The sequence below is a fragment of the Ciconia boyciana genome, chromosome 4 (assembly GCF_034638445.1).
Source record: "Ciconia boyciana chromosome 4, ASM3463844v1, whole genome shotgun sequence".
NCBI lineage: Eukaryota > Metazoa > Chordata > Aves > Ciconiiformes > Ciconiidae > Ciconia > Ciconia boyciana.
The window spans coordinates 48,077,670-48,096,845 of NC_132937.1; the positions used below are offsets into that span (position 1 = coordinate 48,077,670).

The following is a 19,176-nucleotide window of genomic DNA, read 5'->3' on the forward strand; positions in this document are numbered from 1 at the left end:
TCCTCCTTGACAGCATACCTTTGATAAATGGCAGGAACACCATAGTAAGAAGGTCTGACAGTACTCCTCTTATTAATAGTTTAGTTCAGGTTGTGTTACCCTGGATTACTTGCAAGGATTGTCAGTTTTGATGGCAAGATATGTAACATCTTACCTAACTACAAGATTTGATAAATTTTTTTTTAAATCCATGATGGTTGTTATTCATCATCTTCTAAGTATCTTCATATCGTTTATTTGACTGGTGCATTTCCTCTTGCTCCCTGAATTACAGTCAGACTGACTGACCTGTAATTCTCTGTCCACTTTTTAGAGTTTATATTTTTTTTCCTGCTACCTGAAAGCTCTCTTGTCCTCTTTGAATTCCCACAGGTAACTATTGATGATTCTGCGGTCTCAGCCTGGGGGATGCAAACAGACAGCTTAACAAGCCCGCTCTGAATCGTTCTTTCCTTAGCTGTGATGGATACACTTGACTCCTAGCCATACTTTGGTTCAGACTGGCTAAGGAGCAACAGGCCTCATGCCCTGTGGTGAACTGGCGAGCTGGAAAGCTCCTGGCTCACGTACAAGGAAGTGAAGGTGCCTTGGAAAAGTATTTCAAAAGGTGGTTTAAAAACCCAAAAATGCAAGATAACCAACATACAGAACAAGGTACCAGAGCTAAAACAAAGATACCTATCTTGTCTATACTATTGACTAGCAGCCAACTACTTCACCCTATAAATATTACCATCAGGATGGGCCCAACTGGAACTCTCCCTGAACTGCAGCTGGGCTACACGCCAGGTGACTCTCCCCTTGAGCAGGGACACCTCTCAAGATTTGAGATTCCTTACCTGAGACTGAGATCCTTCCTTACCCAAGGTGGAGAGATCCCTTACCCACGACAGATCCTTGGTAAGTGACTGATAGCATGCTGAATTAATACTAATGACACATTACTAATCCATGTAGCTACTCAATATTATTATAAACATTGTCTAGATAATTCCACTAGGCATAGACCATTGTCGAAGTCTAAGACTGGACCTAGCTGCACTTAGGCTCCGTAAGGACTTTAAAAAGCAAGGGGGTCCACTCTGAACCTTGTGACTCAACGGGAGGGTCTTCCCTACTCTTTGCATCTCCTGTGTCTGTGTGAATCATTCTAACTCAATTCTAACTCAATTTTCCTTTATATGTTTCTTCCATGAAGTAATTAGTAAGTTGAACCTTGCCATCAAACTTATTGAACCCTGTCAAACCACTGTCAAACTTCGTTAAATTCCACTGAATTTATTGAACTCTGTCAATTATTTCACCTCAATAAAATGTATTGCTGCTTCTGTCTTTTCAGTGAGGTGCATTCCGCTCATCCACGACATTAGCCTAGTCTCAATTCTCAGCCCTGGATCACTAGTGCAATTGTGCTAGTTTATTGCACTTGGTAATTTCAGTAAACACTGGAGCATGGGGGAGGCATTAGATGATTATACTTTTTTTTATTCTTCTTCTTAATGCTCCTTTCTTTTCTAAAAATGATGACTATATCATGGTCATTCTTTCTTATGATGCCCACTGTGTCCCCATTCTCAGCCAGATCTTTTGTAGTGGTTGTAATTAAATAGCACATCCCCTCCAGTTGTGTTCTCCATCTTCTGCAGAGTGCTTCAACACCTTTCCGGAGTTTTCTGGGTAGTCTGTGTCCTTCTGTATTGCTTTCTCATCAAAATGATAGTTGAAATTTCCCATTAGTATGAAGTTTTTATGCTTTTGATAAGTCCTTTGGTCACCTAGAGAAAGACTCGTCTCCATTATTGTCTTTATTCACAGCCTACCGTAGTCACCTACATGACAGCAATATTGTATTGCTTTTACTGAGAAACGTTTAGTCACTCGAGCCTCCAATAGCCCTTCTGGACTAAAGAATCAGCATACGCATCCTTGAAAAAGCCTTTAGTCTTAGCTATCTTTCCCGAACAGACCATACTTGTCTGTATGAACTATCCAGCCAAATCTCTGTCATGCCAGTTAAGACATGATTTTGAATATGATTTAAGACATCTAGCCACTCCTGTTTCCTATCCTCTTGCATTACTATGTAATAAACTAATTGTAGTGTGTGTATATGTAGATATGCTAGTTATCTATTAGTGTATAATGAACAAGAGCATATAAAGAATATATATTTTTATATAATGAACTAAGATGTTTCTGCTGACCTCTCTCAATACCACATCAGGAAAATACTTCCTTCCACATCTAAGTCTTTATGCAGATTGCTGTCTTGTATGTGACTGCTTGGTTCATATCCTTTCTGCAGCCAGTCCTGGCTGCACTCCTGCAGGGGAAATCCCAGGGGAACGCAGGTTGGCGGGACCTCGGCAGGGCTCCAGTCCCACACCCTGCCCACAGCAGGCTCAGCTGCAGGGTCAGACCAGGCTCCTCAAGGTATTACCCAGCCAGGGCTTGAAAACTCCCCAAGGCTGGAGGCGGCACCTCCTCTCTGCGTCCTGGCCCCACTGCCAGGCTGTCCTTGTGGGCAAAAGACTTTTTATCTCGCACCCGAGCCTCTGGTGTTTCACTTTGTCACCATTGTCTCTCATCCTCTCGCCATGTACTGCTGTGAAAAGCCTGGTTCCTTAATGGCCTCTTCATACATAGCAGGGGGCTGTGTCATGGGTTGTTTTGGGTTTTTTTTTGATCTTCCAATTACCTATTCAGGTCAACTAATTTAGTTTAGCTATAATCTAAGTTATGGTTAAATTTAGGCTCAAAGGAAAAAATTAAGACATTATTGGATGCTGCAAGTCTGAAAGAGAGAATAGTTAAGCCAAGTTAGGAACACCGGTGAAAGTGCACTTACATACACTTCCATGGAAAAGGATTATACTATGAGTAGGACAGGTGCTTTTTTGAAGCCCAAGTCACTGTGGTTTAATGAGGCTTGAATTTAGAATAGGTACACAGCTCTGATCATCACTGGAGTCTATTTTTTAACAGACTCTCTCATGATTGATAATGATTTTTAGCTTCCAATATGGCCTTTCTATGTGGTCTGGGAGCCTATGCAAGCTCAAACCCACCTCACTGACAAATTTTGAGATGGATGTTGTTGCCTGAGTAAAGTTTTGGAAAAGCTTGGAACCAGAGCAAGAGAAAAAGCTTGTGGGTGCTTGAAGGTGGATTGACAAAGCTGTAATTACTGAGGGTGTGCCAAAACGAGAGTCTGAGGGCGACAGCAAAAAATTGGAAGGTGTGCTTCGTCATATAAATTTTTGAAAGATTCCCAGGAACTGCAGCAGGGTAGTCTAAAAGTCCTTGAAAAAAGGATGTGTGGACCTTAAAGGATGAGGTTCCAATGAATAAAAAGTCCTCTACAGGATGAGTGTATCTCTTTGAAGATACCTGCACTCTGCATCTCTAAGAGGCAATGCAGACAAACAGCTGAGGGGATAGACAGGAAGGTGTATCTACACACTCTTCAGTGCCAGGCTGGAAGTCATCTAAGTTTCCAAAAGCAAAGCTGAGAATGCCTCTCTTACATCAGGTAGATGAGCCTGCAAAAGTTAAACCAAGGTTAAAAGTTAAAAAAAATTAGACTCACATCTGGCAAACAAGGTCTGACTGGCTGCTGGACAACTGGGACAATACAGAAGACTATGCCTTCTTCCATGACCTATTCAGTTTCTGAGCCTTCTAATTTAGATACACACATGCACACATAGTTCTTTCTCTGTCATGCAGCACTCAGTGAGAGTGGAAGGGACCCAAGCCACCTAGTGCTGAGAGACTTAAGATGAATGTTGGTAACGTAGGAAATCTGACAAGATGTAAAAAGTACCAGACTTTCCTTTGGAGTGGAAGTGCAGCAATACTGCTACAAACCTTAAGATGGTCTGAAAAGTTGCCTAGTTGTTCAGGTAACTTGGCCCACATTGTTCCTTGTATCAGGGCTGGAAGAAACTGCAGGATGAATCTTCCTGCCCCTCAAACCAGCAAGGTGTCTTAGCTGTCATCAGCCCATTGTAGAACACACCAGCCCCTTACTTACATTACTGAAAGACTCCAAGAACAACAGCTATCACATTTCAGCAGGACAGGAAGGTTGACCCACCTACTGAAGTCTCTGCCTCTCAGGAGCTCTGCGCAGAGGGCAGAAGACTGCTGGGGTCAAGGTGGCACTGCACTGGAGCTCTCAGCCCAGTGTCATGAGCTCAAATGAAATAAAGGTCAGGAGGAAAAAGCGTATGGTCACACTGTGTTGCGGCATGGGAAACACCTCAGGAGATTCCTTCTCTTGGCACAGGGACAAAAAGATGCAAAACTACACAGACAGAGAAGCACTTCAACAGTCGCCTTTGGTGCCAAGACTAGTTGCTGCTGAGCTCAATAACGTCTGCAGTGCCAGAAGCATATAGTCACAGGCAAACTCTTTACCCCAGGTTGCTGACACAGGAAAAAAATTCATGCTAGCATCGAATAAGCCACTGAACAATGATACCAGGAGAGCGGAAACCATAGTGATCCAGTTCTGGTGCAGAAGCAGAAAGTGTGATCTTACTGCACTTCACTTTCAGCTTGTCTGGACAAAGCAGTTCCTGATGAGGCACTCCTTAGTGCCAGAAGGGATGCATCACTTGCTGGCTGAGATTTCACAAAAACTGCAAGGACCTGGAGAGTCTCAGGTCAAAGAGTATAACCCAGAGAAGGGGATCCAGAGGAGGCAGAGGCACATCTGGCTGGGGCCTGTTTGTCTGCCCTGCTTCGAAGGGCAGTACCCAGAAGTTTTCAAGCACAAAGGCTGGAAGCTGGGTTTTGGTTCTCATCTGAGTTTCTGTATGTGAGAGATACGCTACCTCACTCAGCTGTGTTAACAATGATGTGCTCTTGAAGAGTCATAGACACACATCTGGCTTTAGACACTTTGAGGTTAAAACATGAGAGTAGACTGCAGTTGAGGGACTTCTAGCAGTGCAAATCAAGTATAGGAAACTTCCAGGAAAAATGTAGGTAGCAGGGAGGTTAGGTGGAGGAAAAGAGGCTAATGCGCAGGCTAGCAAATCTACTTTCCTTCCTGTTAGCGCTGGTTCTCTAGAGTACGTAGGTCAGAAAATAGTACTGGGCAAGCACACTGTGACAGTGCAGTATTTGATACCAAGACCTGACCACAAAGCAGGTGTTACAAAGCAATCAGAGTAACAGTCAAGTAACTCTGCTGGAGCTAAAATCCAGGGAAAGGAGCCAACAGCTCAGGCATTTGTTCCCAAGACACAGAAAAGCTGTACGATGAAAAAATTCATTCCACAAGTGATGGCAACGTGGCACAAATGAGAAAAGGACCCTCCTTCAGCTACTTGCTGATATTGGTAAGTGACTGCAGAGCAGCAGATGGGATGGAAATCTATCCAGGTTCTGTTCTGCTGAACAGGAAAGGAGTTTGCGTTTTCTGTTGAGTCTCTGCTGCCTGCTGAGGAGAAAAGACGGTAGTCTCAGGAAGTCTTCCAAAAACTCAAGAGTGCTAACCTAACTCTAGGTCTGTCTCTGGCTTTGCCAGAATGTAGAAATACAGGTTAACCACCAGCAGATTTGGTAAAAAAAAAAAAAAAAAAAAAAAAAAAAAAAAAAAGAATAGCACATCTAGATTTTTTTCTGTATGGTTTAAACAACTAGCAAAGTAAGCAACTGACCAAATAGGACTAGACATAGAAGGGAGCCGTGTCCTCTAGGTCTCTGGGATTTGTTAGATAGCTCTCTGTAGCACATTTAGCATTCTATGTACAGTCAAACTTACACCTTATCATCATTTGAGGTACTTGGCTCTAGCTACATCACAATCTTCACATTGCTTGCTGCTTTACATGAAGAGTTCTGTCAGGTTTTAAACAAGGCAATAGCAGGGAATAGAGCTGGAAAACGTGTTGCATGTACTGCTGTGGATTACTCCCGTGTCTTTGGGCATTGTTCAAGGAGTTCATAGTCAGACCTGAATCAGACTACACCCACAGTGGAAAAAAATCCCCAAATCATTCAGTATAATAAACTCTTGCAGATACAAATAGCCGTGCTAATATGCAAACGTGCTGATATATCATTTTCCACTCATGAACTCAATATAACTGTTCAGAAGATGGCTCACACATCTTAACAGATTACCCAGAAACTGGACACTTCCTGTGGGTTAAGACTACATCAATGGGACTGCAATATCTGTAAGTAGCAAGTTGGTAAAACAATGCTTTTCTCAATAGCTAATTGCTCTGTGAATGAAATGGGTGAAAAAAAGCTTATTTCTCATGAAAAATTGTATCTTTCTGAACTGTTGTGATGGTAAGCACAGTGTGTTGCTTTGAACAGCTGTGCTCATGTTTATGCTGCTATATGCATATGGCTGTACTTCCAGAGGAGCCTTCAGCAGAGACAAGGTCCTTTTGGTCTGCTATCTGGATCAATATGCCAGCTTGGCAATTATTTTACATTTTGAGCTGTCTGCTCCAAAACGTGTTTGCTTCCCCCATGTAACTAGTCAGATACCTCATTTTAAGCAAAAGGTTTGCTTCTGGCCTGAAAAAAGTGTGCTTGGACAGAGTCCTGTGAGCAGGAGCAGATTGCATCCTCTAGACCTGTTGCAATTGAGTGACACATAATTGTTACTTTTGGCTACATTGCAAAGAAACCATTGTAAAATATGGCCTACCCACACAGAAAACCTTAGAGGTCTTTGAAAACGCAATTTGCTTTAAAACAAAGAACACTTCAGTGTATACACATCTGTGTATACACTAGAGTGTGCATACACTGAGTCAAATACTTACTTACTCTAAAATACAGACTGAATTTCAGCCTGTGCCATGTGTCTGTGTCACAGCTGACCTGCTAAAGCTGTTACAGACTATGACGAGGCCAATTAAGAAGCCTGATGTAAACACCAATTTCACCATTTCTCTGGGTTATGCATACTGACATATCTTGACTCATACCTCTGAAAAATGCCTGTTTGTCAGATAAAGACTGATTTTTCTATTTATAATTCAGTCTCAGCATGAAACAGTTCATTTTGGATACTAATTTCCACTTAAACTACTTATAGTTTTACCAAGGGGTTACATCTGACCTGGCAAGTTAAACTCCAGATTGTTCTGTTCAAGACAAAGCCTGCTCACTATATATGCAAGCTGTGTACCTGGACAGACCAGTGCTACTGGAGCAAGCAAGCAGAATAAACACCATATTTGCCTTTCCCAATATTACTTTTTAAAAGCTCGGCAGAAACTTTTCTAGCAAAACAAAAAATGCATAAAGGCTAATTTTTGGTTTAATCAAGCATGACATTTTAACATTTTCCCTTTTCTTAGGGAAAATTTAGTCTTTGTATGTACCATTTAGTCTTCACCTTACTGAGGAATCTTAACTCCCAAAGCCCTGGATCCTATTAAAACATAAGGAATACTTCCTCTCAAACTCCTCCTGTATTCTTCTAGGAAATCCTGATCTAAACTAGGAGTCTCGAAACTATTTGTGAGCTCAAGTTGATGGAAGCTAAGCTATAGACGTTTAGCCAGCCTGTTGCAAAGAAAACTATAGCAGAACTTTACACAGTTACCTTCTCCCCTCAGTGACAAAAAGCATCTTACATACTAAAAAAGCATACTACAACAGTGGTGTGGAAGAAGAAAACTCATTTCTTGCTAAACATTATTGTTACAATGAGGGAAGAGATGGCTATTTTCAGCTGGAAGATAACAGCATTCATAGTGAATGCCCATTCTGCCCAGTCTCTACTGAATAAAATTGACATGGGTTTAAAAAAAATAAAAAGGATTGATAGGTGCCTAATTGCTGGAATAACAATAATATCTTAGGAAAAGGGATAAGGAAGTGATGCAATAATTTCACTGAGCAGTAGTTCAGTCAAAGGACACTTTTCAAAAGACAGTTTGAAAGAATGAAGCCGAAGGTAACAACTGTGCAGTCTAAGCTATGAAGAATACTCCGAGTCAACTACTGTTACAAAGCTATGTTAAGTTACCATGAGCATCATAAAGGTCAGAAAAAAAACCCCCTCAAGTCACCAACAATATAGCTAGAAATACAACTTGTTACAGCTGAGGAAAAACAGCCAGGAAAGCAAAAAGCTTAGAAACTACAAAGATTAAATCATCTCTTTATAAATACAGTATCAACTAGCAACTCAGAAATACATCTGAGGTAGTGTAGACTAGTGTACCATAAGAACACACAGGAAGATGTCCGAGTGTCTGTAGATAAGTTACTTGAAACACATCCAAGACTCTCACTTAGCAGTAGTAGGAAAAAAATGGGGAAGTAAGGTAAACAAGGCATAATTAAAGTGTTAATATTTCACCCGCTAACTACTTGAGCCCATCCGTGAATATGAAGAAATATTTAGGCTGCAAGTGTTGTATTGTGGTAAAGTTTCTAGAAAGACGATATTGCATAAAACAATTCTGCAATTACAAGGAAATGGAAAAAGCGTGTTCAAAATAATCAGCAAGCTGAGTCAGTGCTGGGTGGAGTTTCAACTGGCAAAACATTCTTTCTGTACACCTTTGTACCAAGAATCTCATTTCAAGAACACTGCTGGATATTCTTTCTGTTGAAAGAGAAAGAACAATTCGGTAACACCTAGTATAACTACACTTTAATGAAACACTGAAGGTCTTCCTAAAGTGTTACAAAGATATAACATATTTGTAATATAAGTGTAAAGGCTTGACATTAAGATGAAAAGACTTAGTAGAAAATACAGATTAAAAGCTACTGCAGCAAAACAAAGTCATTACAATTACACTTGAGGATTTTTTTGTTTTTTTAAAGAAAACCAGCATTATTGACTGGCACATACAGACAAAATAAAATACAGCAAGAGTTTTCTTCCTCCATACAGTATTCAATCAAGCAGCACTGCAACAAATGTTGATTTCATGCATAAGTGCAGAGAGGATTTTAAACTCTGCATATAGTACTAATTTCAGCTTTTGTACAGCCCCACTTGCAACACATGCCTGCCAAACCCAGAGATTCCCGTTTTCTTCTGGGATACCTGGCCCAAAGATAACTATTTGGTCCCATGGGGTTTGCAATTCCTGTTCCTCCCCTGTCCTTCTGAACAGCTTCTTCTACCGGGCGAACAAGTTCTTTGAAGTCATCTGCCACAGGTACGTATTCATTATAGTCATTTAAACTATAAAAGTCCTTAAACATCTCCCATCCAAGAAATGGGCTGCTTCTCTGCAGCTGCTCCACTTCAGGACCCAAAACTGATTGTAGCTTGAAGTTTCCCAGTAGTTTGCTACTTGCTGTTCGTGCAGAATCTGTTTAAAGAGAAGACTTTTTTTTAAGTTCAGACTGTCAAAGGAGCACATGGCTGTAAGAAACAGCAATAAAAACCATTCACTTAGTAATAAGCAAAGCACTGTTATCTAGGAGAACTACCAGTACTGCAGAGTCTCCACTCCATGATTTACTTATAGCTTACTTTTAGGGGAATCTTTATGTTTTAAAGGCTATACTGCCTTTTAGACATGGAGAGTACAGGGCTACAACCGTGTCTGAGGTACAGACATCCTATCACAACTGCAGTGTTACTGATATAGAATTCTCAATATTTCTATAGAAACAAAATTTTGTTGTAAAGACACATACCCAGAAACCACACAGAGCTATGTCATGTGGCTTATGAATTGGATTAGACCACTCCTCTCCCATGCACAATCACACAAACTGGCATCATATGAAGCTAGTTTAGCAGAGGCTTGCAGAATTTACTCAGAAACACATTTTGTCTCACTGACTGAAGGGTTTGCAAAAATCCAGCTCTACTTCCTGTCACATCATACTGTTTCTCTTGATTTTAGTTCTGCAAGGCAAGTGGCATTCAGCTAATGTGGAGAAAAGCAGCTCCTTCAATTCTTAAGTTAAAAAAAATCCAAAATAAGTGTTTGTCTTGTGGTCTTAATGCTGTTAATATGTTTTCTTGTTTCAGAAAGCTGAAAGAACATGAGAACATCCAGTGAATGTTGTATTGACTTTAATACAGCTAATTAATATCTAGAAGCTAACTTTCAGGTAGAACAGCTGCCTGAATATGTAAAAAAATAAAAGTGGTTGTAGCTACTTTACTAATTAGACAGTAACTCCTATTTAGTAGGTTTTTGGGATAGGGAAGACTTTTAGTTAAACAGCATGCAGCACAGCAGGGGCTCCTTAGTGACTGATGCTTTCAGAAGCTACTGTTAATAAAAAGGAAAACAAAGTTTGCTGGGAAGAACACAGTCCCAGCAGGGGCTGTACATACGTAATTTGTTATAATTACAAAGGTAACTTTTACCTTCTACTCAACCTGTTGGAAAAAAAAGCAAGCAAAAAACTCCCAAGAAACTCAAAATACTGGCTTCATTAACTCCCTGAGGTCCAATGTTATTTCATTAACAGAATGTTTAAGCAAGATAAAAAGGTTCTTCCATTGCACATTTTAGCCATAATTCCAACTTTTGTCCTTGTTAAAAATGTTATTTTCACTATTCAAAATATCAACATAAACGAGAGTCATCACTTAAAATTACTCGGTTACATTACTGTAGTTTGAGAGCTTAGCCCAAAAAACATCTGCTTACACTTTCTTAATACATTGCACTTGGAACACGCGACAGTAAAATTATCTGAGGAATATTTTACCCATTAACTGCTTCACTGAAGATCCCTAAAGCAGTTCTTGCTGTTTAAATTGTAACCTGAAGGACCAAGAGTCCCATCCATCTTCCAACGGGCCAACTCTTGTACAGAGCAGCACAAGCGAGTGATAAAAAACCCCAAACAATTCTACATCCAATAATGCTCCTAGCACAGGCCTGAAAGAGGAGCAGCACAGCTTTAAAGCTCCTGGCAGAGAGGAAAAATTGAGCCAGGCCTCCCCACCCGAAGAGTTACCGAGCTTTGGGAAGGGAGCAGAGCCACAGCGAGAGGCACTCCCTACCGCTTCCAAGGGTGCGTCACACCTCCCTGCACGGCTAAGAAGAAAAAAGTGTGATTTATTGTTTGTAGGTTTTTTAAAATAAAAAGAGTTCCGTGAGCCTCGGCCGCCGGCAGGGCTGCTCAGCCCAGTGCAGGGCAATGTCTCTGAACAGACCAGAAACTTTGCAGGTTATCCCAGCTAATAACGCCCCAGCGACTGCCGTGTCTTTTCCTCTAAATTTGCGGGTTTCCTTTCAGAAGTGGCAGGAAGCGCCAGCCAGCACCGCGAACGAGGGCAAGAGAGGGACGGGGACGCTGCCGCCGCGGCTCAGGGCGGGAGGAGCGAGAAGCGCCGCGGGCCGCTCGCCCTTCCCTGCTGCCTCCCACTCCCCCCCACCATTTCTCCTCACAGGACCTCTCCCGAGCGCGGCGAGGTGCCCCGGCAGCCACCTCCGCCCGGGGACCCGGGTGGGCAGCGCCGCCGCCCCGCGGCCGCCTAACAGGGCTGCCCCGGCCGGCGCGGCCGCCGGCCTCGCCCCGCCCCATCCACCCCCGCCCGCTCCTCGGGCACTCACCGGCCGCGGGCGCCGGCTCCATCGCCAGCAGGGAGAGCCGCTTCCAGCGGGACCCGCCACAGGTGAAGATGACGGCGCGGATGAACTCCCGGCCGCACAGCTTCACCCCGTACCCGTCCCCCTCTCCCGCGGGGAGCAGGGCGGCCGCCGCGCCCCGGGCGCTGGGCTGTCCCGGCGGAGCCGCGCAGAGCAGCGCCGCCGCTGCGCAGAGGAGAAGCAGCTTGTCCCCCATGGCGCCGGCTGCCCTCCCTGGCCCTGGCCCCGTCCCCGTCCCCCCCAGCCCCGGCCCCGGCCCGCTCCCAACCGCCCGCGCTCGCGGCCTCGAGCCCAACCGCCACCGCCCCGCGTGCCGCGCGCGCTGCCGCCGCTGCCCGCCCGCCTCCCGCCTTTTATGCGCTGAGGGCGGCGCTGAGTCACCGCCCCGGCCCCGGCCCCGGCCCCGGCCCCGCCGAGGGCGCCCCGCGCCTGGGCGAGCCCCCTCCCCCGCCCCGCTCCCGCCGCTGCCGCCGGCGGCTCCCTCGTCGGGCGGTCCCTGTGCCTGGAACCGGCGTCGAGGCGCCCTCGGGCAGGACTCCCTCCTCTTTCTGCCCCTTGCTTGCTGCCGCGGCTCCCGACGCCTCGGCGAAGATGCGCCCCACCTTCGGCCTCCCTCCTCGGGCTCCCGGCTCCCCACGGACCCGGAGATGTGCTCCATCCTCTCCACCGGGTACTCCGTCTCCGTCTCAGCTTTTCCTGTTTGTGGTCAAGTACCAGTTGCTAATGCCCTCTCGAATGACTCTTAAAGTGTGGAAAACTTCTCCTCATCTGTTTTTTTCTCTTGCAGGTCTAGAATCTGTGTAACTACTACATCCTAAAAATGTTGGCTGAAGCAAAAAGAAAGAAGCAAGTAAAATAAATGTGCTTCTGCAGAACTACTTAAGCCGTGGACACTTGAGGTGGGATTTAAAAGCCTGAATTCCTCTCCAATTTGTCGTTCTTGAGACCCACGTTCAGTGGCAGCCATAGGCACCCAAGCGTCACAGACGCCTGGACTCCAACACACATGTCCTGGGGATGTGGAGCTCCATACGTGTGTGTTTCAACAGCAGCCCCCAGCAGGCTCTTGCCACAAGGGTGGCGTTCTTTGGACTCACCAAGCAGAATTACGTGCCCTGTGAAAGTAAACTTTGCTTTTGCGGGTTTTTTTCAGCACAATAAGACAAGAAGTGGCTGCTGACCCCTTTTATAAACAGTCATACTGTGGAAAACCAGAAAAGTTCATCTCTCTAAAAATACAAAGCTGTTGTCTATAGATCCTTTTGCGTGAAGGTTATGCTTTCTGTCCCTCAAGTACTGTTAGTGTATAGAGAAAAACCCTCAAAACTCAATCTAGAAGGAGAGCACAAAGAATACATGCGTCCACAGCCTAGCGTACAAAAGTGAATGATTCACCTGTGCTGGCAGAGAAGACATAGACTCCAATCACCTTTTCAAGGAGGACTTGGGTGGTTTACTCTGAGCTGGATCTAGAAAGAGGCTGTGGAGGGCTAGAATAGTAAGCAACCTGCAAAGCTGTCTACACTTGGACTTTCTTTTTGGTCCAGTCTTAAATGTTGTAGACAGCGATACTGCTTCAATAGTAGACACTATCATCCAGGCTGTTACTAGGATGCAATCCACAGAAGTGGAGCCTGCCAATCCAAAATTCCTAAAGAACATAACCTCGATCTGTTTCTCCCTCAGTTAAAGTCTTAACTGCTATTCTGTTGTGCAGGGGTAATCACAACTTGCATTTTTTAAGAGAGCAGCAGCTTGATCTTGTTGGTGTTGTGGGCTTTTTCTGAAAATACCCATCTCATCAGGTGAACTTACTTACTTGTGGACTGTAAGTAGTCTTCTAGGCAAGGGAATTGTTTTCAGTGACTGGAGAGCTGTAGTCATGTGCAAGAGGACTACAAGGACTTTCAGGCAACAAGGAAGGTGCCTCCTGAGTCAGGCAGTGACCAACGTGGTGACTTATTCAGCTTGTAAACTAATACAATTTATTTTATACCCTACTTTGATGCCCATGCCCAATATTTGATCCAGTCTTTAAAAGCAGCAAAATGTCGGATATGTCTTTCTCAGAGTTTTTACCAGGGAATTTTGAGAGAAGTCCCCAAATAGAAGGCTGATCTGTCAGTCTAGCTGGAAAACTCCTGACTCTCCACATGCTTTAGTTTCAAATTTAACTGGACCATCAGTTACTGTGGCACCACATCTAACTATCCCTAAGCAAAGGCAGGCATTGTGACAGCCACCTTTTTTTTTTTTGTAAGAACCTCATTTTTTGCAACTCTCTGAAGCACGTAACCTCTGACTACAGCTGCTAAATGCAAGCGCTCAAGAGACTAGAAAACAAATAGTTCAAAACAGTTTTTCTGACCTCACCTGCTTCTTCATCAGGGCTACTGAATGTGAAAGACAATACTTCCTGTGCTTTCTGTCAGGCTTGTTGGTAGGTGATAGAGCAAGAGTTGTCAAAGAGGCCATGGAGGGATGTCTTTTCAAGACATTTGTAATTCCTCAGGGGAGCCCACAGTGCAGTGATCTTCATCACTCTTCTTGTCAAAAAGCATAGGCTACGAATGCTCTCTTGCTAGGATTAAAGACTGCAGCAACAGGCAGCGAGTTAATGAGTTTTATTAAGGATCATATCTGAATGAGCTGGCAGTAGTTTGACATTGCTTAATGTTACTATGCTTAATGCAGTTTCAATAGTAGGGTGTATTGCTCAGTATTTTTCCTCCAGCCATATTTTAGTAACATTGCCTTTGCATCTAGGGCTTTTGACTACAGCTACTGTGATTTGAATAGTACGTTATAAAGAAACTTACTATGTTAGTCATATAACTTTAAATCATACAGGATTTTATACAGAAAAGCCTAACTGGCAATCTCTCAGTAATTTGCCATGAATTTAAATCAAGTCAGAGGCTAGGTTTGTTTATCTGTTCATCATAGCTAGAAAAACTACTTCTATTCAAAACAATACATGCAGAAAAAAATAAATAATTTAAATACAACCAATCTGAAGTAACTATCCGCCTTCTCACTGTTTGTATTATAAAGAAGAACAGACAACAGCAGAGCAAAGAAATGAAATTCCATTAGTGATCTGTAGGATCTTGCAAGATAGGTACATCTAGTGTACTGTCTCAATGCAAGCATTTTGTATTTTTTAGTTTCCTAAAATAAGGTAAAGATGATCATACCGTTTCTCTCCCTTACACTAAATTTTGAATCTGTCGGACAATAGCAATCAAAGTTTATAGAAGGTAAGGTTCATGGAAACAGGTGGCTAAATAAAAAAGGTACCCTTAAACAATACCTTGACAGCCTTGAATACCTTGAATTAAAGGCTTATTCACATGTTCATGTCAGGCAATCTACACAGAAGATCAGATGTAGGACAGAAATGCACAGACTTCAGTAGTCTTTTTTTCAGAGACTTCATTTCAAATCCATGCAATTCACTGCCGCAAGAACTACCTAGTTTTTGAAAGTTGCCCAAACATGAATTTCAAATATTTCTTAAGTTTGCTTAGTACCAGACAGGATTCTGCAAGAAATGTGAAATACCACTGCCTGCATGGGATTGGTGACTAAGTACCAGTGTTATCCAGCTATCTTGTGTAGGGCTTCATCAGAAGATGGTGGTGGGTTTTAGAAAGTAGTTCATCTTTAATAGTTAAAAAGTGAAGAAATCCAAGCATTTTTATATAATGAATTCCAAGACTGATTAAGCAGTTAAATAATAATGCAGAAATGATCTCATTTGTGTATGTCCACATAAGTGCTTTACCATTCTACTTCTAAAAGCAGTGATATGCAGTCATAGTCATAAAATAACTTCAAAACATTTAGGAAGGGGCTGTAAGATTAACTTTCCCTATCATAAGGAAAGGGTCAGAAAAGTCAAATCATTCATCCAAGGAATAAAGGAAGGGGCCCAAACTGGACCCCCCAAAGTAACTTCACTTGGTTTTCCTCAACAATACTCATGTATCCTATCACAACCAGATTAACAAGAGAAGTGTGGGGCAGGCAGTTATGGCTCACAAGTAGCATGCACTTTCTTGGATTCTAAATGAGACATGTCCATAATGAGAACACAAAGAGTTTAATTTTGACATCCTAATCATGACTAACTTCTCACTGTCCCAGAAGAATCCTGCTCTGAGTGACACTGATTCAGGATACACGGCTATCAGACATTAAGACCAGAAAAAACAACAGGATTAAGGTGGTAAGAGCAGTGCCCTCAGGTCAGAACAAGCTCCCCCTGCAGTTATTCTCCTTCTCTTCCCCAATGATTCACGAAAACAAAGACAGTTGCTGTGATATATTAAAGTAAGTCTTACCAGCTGAAGCCAGTTGAGCACCAATGACAGAAGAGAGCAGGATGTTTTAGGTGTTTTATTTATTTATTTCTATGAGTACAACTGGTATGATGATTATGGGCAACTTGTGCTGTAAACATCTATTTCCCTGAAGTAGACCCTGTCAAAGGTAAGCTTTCCTGCTTTCTTTCATTGTTCTCTGAAGGAAATCATACAGTTCAAGTGCTCCATAGCTGTATATCTATGTGACAGATATGACTGGGCTTGGCACGTGCAAGTGTTTTGGTTAATAACTACTATAGAATAGAATAACTACTTAGTAACAAAGAATGAGCATCTTCAAAACAAAAGCATATATTTATCAAGAAAAAAGCAAAGCTAACAGTAAAAAAAAAAACAAAGGCAGCAAAGGTGACTAACCCTTAACTTCTTGACGATCTTTGGCACATTCTATGTAGCCCATTTAAATCCATTTCTGGGTCTGGCATTAGACTGTCCTTGCTTAGAGCCTGTTGCTTTTCCCTTATAAATTTGGTAACTTTCACTGACACTGTGTAACACTGAATTAAACTTGCTCCATTTCTGTCATTGTTTAGTGTGGAGTCTTGCAATGGTTTAACACTATTGATCTAAGTTTAACCTTTCGGAGAAAAAAATTCAAATTTAGCTAGGATGGAGTAATAAATAGCTATCCTATTATCTCCTAAAACTGCTATCTGGGTCATTGTTTTTGCTTAGCCTGCTTGCTTCCTTTAACACCACCTTTTGAACCGACACCATAGCCAGCAATCTATCGCAAACACACAGATATTAATTCTTAATTCACAGTGGATAGGATTAGGGTATTTCCTAATTTTCTAGGATTTGTAAGTGAAACTGCTGTATGGACTATTAAAAGTGCTCTCTTGTAAAAATGTCTTTCATAGGATTAAAAGGTGGGTTAAAAGGCACAGGTGGAGATGTACAAATACCAAAACAAGCTGGTTTAATTGTTTTCCTTTCTTAGAAGAAAGAGTATCAGATTACAGATCTGACAAAGAAGACAGATCAAAACGTAAAAGGCTATTATAACTTCTTCAAAATTAAAGCAGGGTGGACTTCAGAACTTGGGGGAAAGGTAGTAGATGATCTGTTATTCAAAGCAAAACAAGTAAGCAGGGATACGTATGTCCTAAGAGAAACACATAATATAGCAGCAAGTGGTGAGGGATTATGTTATAGGACAGGCAGAAAACATGCAGTGGTCTTGGGCTGCATTTTTTGAGCTCACAGAAAATGGGTACCACCATCGGCTGAGTTGACACATGCCTTCCAAGACAATTAAAATCACTGCCTTAAATCCTAAACAGCCAAAGAGTAGGCCAAGCTGTTATAACCAAACAAGCTATTATAACCACTTTTATCGCTCTGCACATTAAAATGCATCACATTTGAAATCTGTTACAGATTGTATACATCGTTAACATGCAGATGACAGAACCAGTTACAGAAGTGATTGAATGCAGAAGTGAATGCACTTTCAGAGATCAATCCTACACAGCTATGGAAACTGTGCTATTAATTCCTTCTATGTTGAGAAGCTTTTGTTTTATTATATATTCACCTGTCTTACTGTAACAACATTCTCATTTTAGTCAAGTAGTCTTCAAAAACAGATTTGGGGCATTATCTCCAGCTGGAATTTAATTTTTAACTCAACAAATTGTCAATACAGACTTAGGCTTAATTCATTATTGGATGCTTTTTGAGCATTTGTTTTTCATTCCACAATTAGACTAATGCTAGAAGAGTTTCCGTCCAAAACACAAAATAATCTGTTTTTAAACAACATTTCCAATACAGAAAGATGCATTTTTTTGCCAAGTGTAACATCAGAACACTAAAATATACTAAAATTATATTCTCAGTACAGACCATGCTAGAGTAAAGGCATGCAAAAAATCCCTCAGTTTTTCAGTACTTGTAAGGCCCTTTGGATCTACTCATTACAAAAACATACATTAATAATTTTGCTTGCTGTTAGCCTAAGTTAATATTCATCTAAGTAGTGAAATTCTGTTTTCATGTAAACAAATTATCCTGAGTTTCAGAATGTCAAACAAGCATGAAAAAGATTCGGGAAACAGCTACATAATTTGTTTTCTCTTTTTGAGAAATTATCTCTGCTCATACTTTAATACAGTTTTTCCTAAGAGTAAAACACAGTTAGCAAATGATGTGTTTACTTCTGAACCTACTTCTGATAGAAGCTGTTTATTCCAGAATTTGAAGCAGAGATGGTGAGTTTACTGCCTAAAGAACAGCAAATAAAAGTGTCTTATTTTTCAAAGAAGTTGACTGTCTATTCCTGACTTCAAATTGAACTGTGCATCCTTAAATATATTTGAAAATTATAACCATATTTATACAAATTTGTAACTACCAATTAACTTATTTTTGTTGATTATAGTGAGTTTGGTCAGTACCAGACATTTTTACTACAGGTGAAAGTTATTTTCAGACTCCAAATAGCGGAAATTCAATATTTCATTCTAAACAAGAAAAATATACTACGGCAGCAATGGATATTTTCAAGAGATACATACAATATGAAAATCATTGCTTTAGAAAGTACTGATTTTAAAAAATGAATTATATTTTGATTTTATAAAAGCTCACAATTTTCTTGAAATTGTAATGATTCATTTATGTCCAAAACCAGTATTACAATCACATTTCAGATATTAAGCTTTAATACCATCTTCCTATTTTTCTATGAAAAACTTGCTCTGAGATCTTCTGATTTTCTCCAGGTCTTCATAAGTGAGCGGTCCTTTCGGCAATTCTAGCAAAGTGCTCTGTGTGTCCAATATGTTCTCTGCTTCACCTTAAAAAAAAATAAAGAAATTAAAAATTTCTTCACCCTTACTGTGAGAAAGCAAAGGAAGAAAGAAAAAAAAAGAAACTGATTAAGCTATTCTTGTTTGGGCCAGAACAACAAAATACCAGGTCGCAGCTATGTATTTTACAAACGAGCTGATGCCGATCTAGCATGAAAGTTGTCTTTAAGGAATTTCGGACTGGTGGGATAACTGCACACAGAATTGTTTGGTCTGAACAGAGTATCTGCCTCAGGCTGCATTTGTTTGGACGAACTTCAGTCAAAACAATCAATTGTGCTGTTGTTGCCGCTTCTGTTAGCCCCTTTCTCCTAAAAACACTGCATTATAGTAATGTTTCATTTAGAGATTTATTACACACATGCTTTGGAATGGAGGTGTGAGATACAGCAAGGACTTAGCATC

At 41.7% G+C, this 19,176-nt stretch overlaps 2 protein-coding genes across 4 annotated transcripts in view; both read right to left on the bottom strand.

Moving 5' to 3' along the window:
* Positions 1-8,225: 8,225 nt before the first annotated feature.
* LOC140650573 (relaxin-3-like) lies at positions 8,226-11,809 on the bottom strand. The gene is made up of 2 exons (XM_072859085.1): positions 11,532-11,809; positions 8,226-9,317 (listed from the first exon to the last, which is right to left on the bottom strand). The coding sequence occupies exons 1-2, from the start codon at positions 11,761-11,763 to the stop codon at positions 8,950-8,952; spliced, it is 600 nt and encodes a 199-aa protein (XP_072715186.1). The 5' UTR covers positions 11,764-11,809; the 3' UTR covers positions 8,226-8,949.
* Positions 11,810-15,953: 4,144 nt separating this feature from the next.
* The window catches only part of PLGRKT (plasminogen receptor with a C-terminal lysine), a 30,200-nt gene continuing 26,977 nt past the window's right edge, over positions 15,954-19,176 (bottom strand). For 2 of the 3 annotated variants that reach the window (XM_072859833.1, XM_072859832.1), the window contains exon 5: positions 15,954-18,758. In XM_072859833.1, coding sequence (XP_072715934.1) covers positions 18,637-18,758 — 122 coding nt within the window. In that variant the 3' untranslated portion in view covers positions 15,954-18,636. The remainder of the gene's footprint in view (positions 18,759-19,176) is intronic. The other variant, XR_012042202.1, reaches the window with a different exon arrangement.

What these genes read in the sequence shown, in the direction of transcription:
- LOC140650573 (XM_072859085.1), bottom strand. Translation starts at nt 11,763, where the DNA reads ATGGGGGACAAGCTGCTTCTCCTCTGCGCAGCGGCGGCGCTGCTCTGC. An exon ending in GGAGCCGGCGCCCGCGGCCG is followed by an intron (nt 9,318 to 11,531) that starts GTGAGTGCCCGA and finishes CTCTTTAAACAG; the next exon opens with ATTCTGCACGAACAGCAAGT.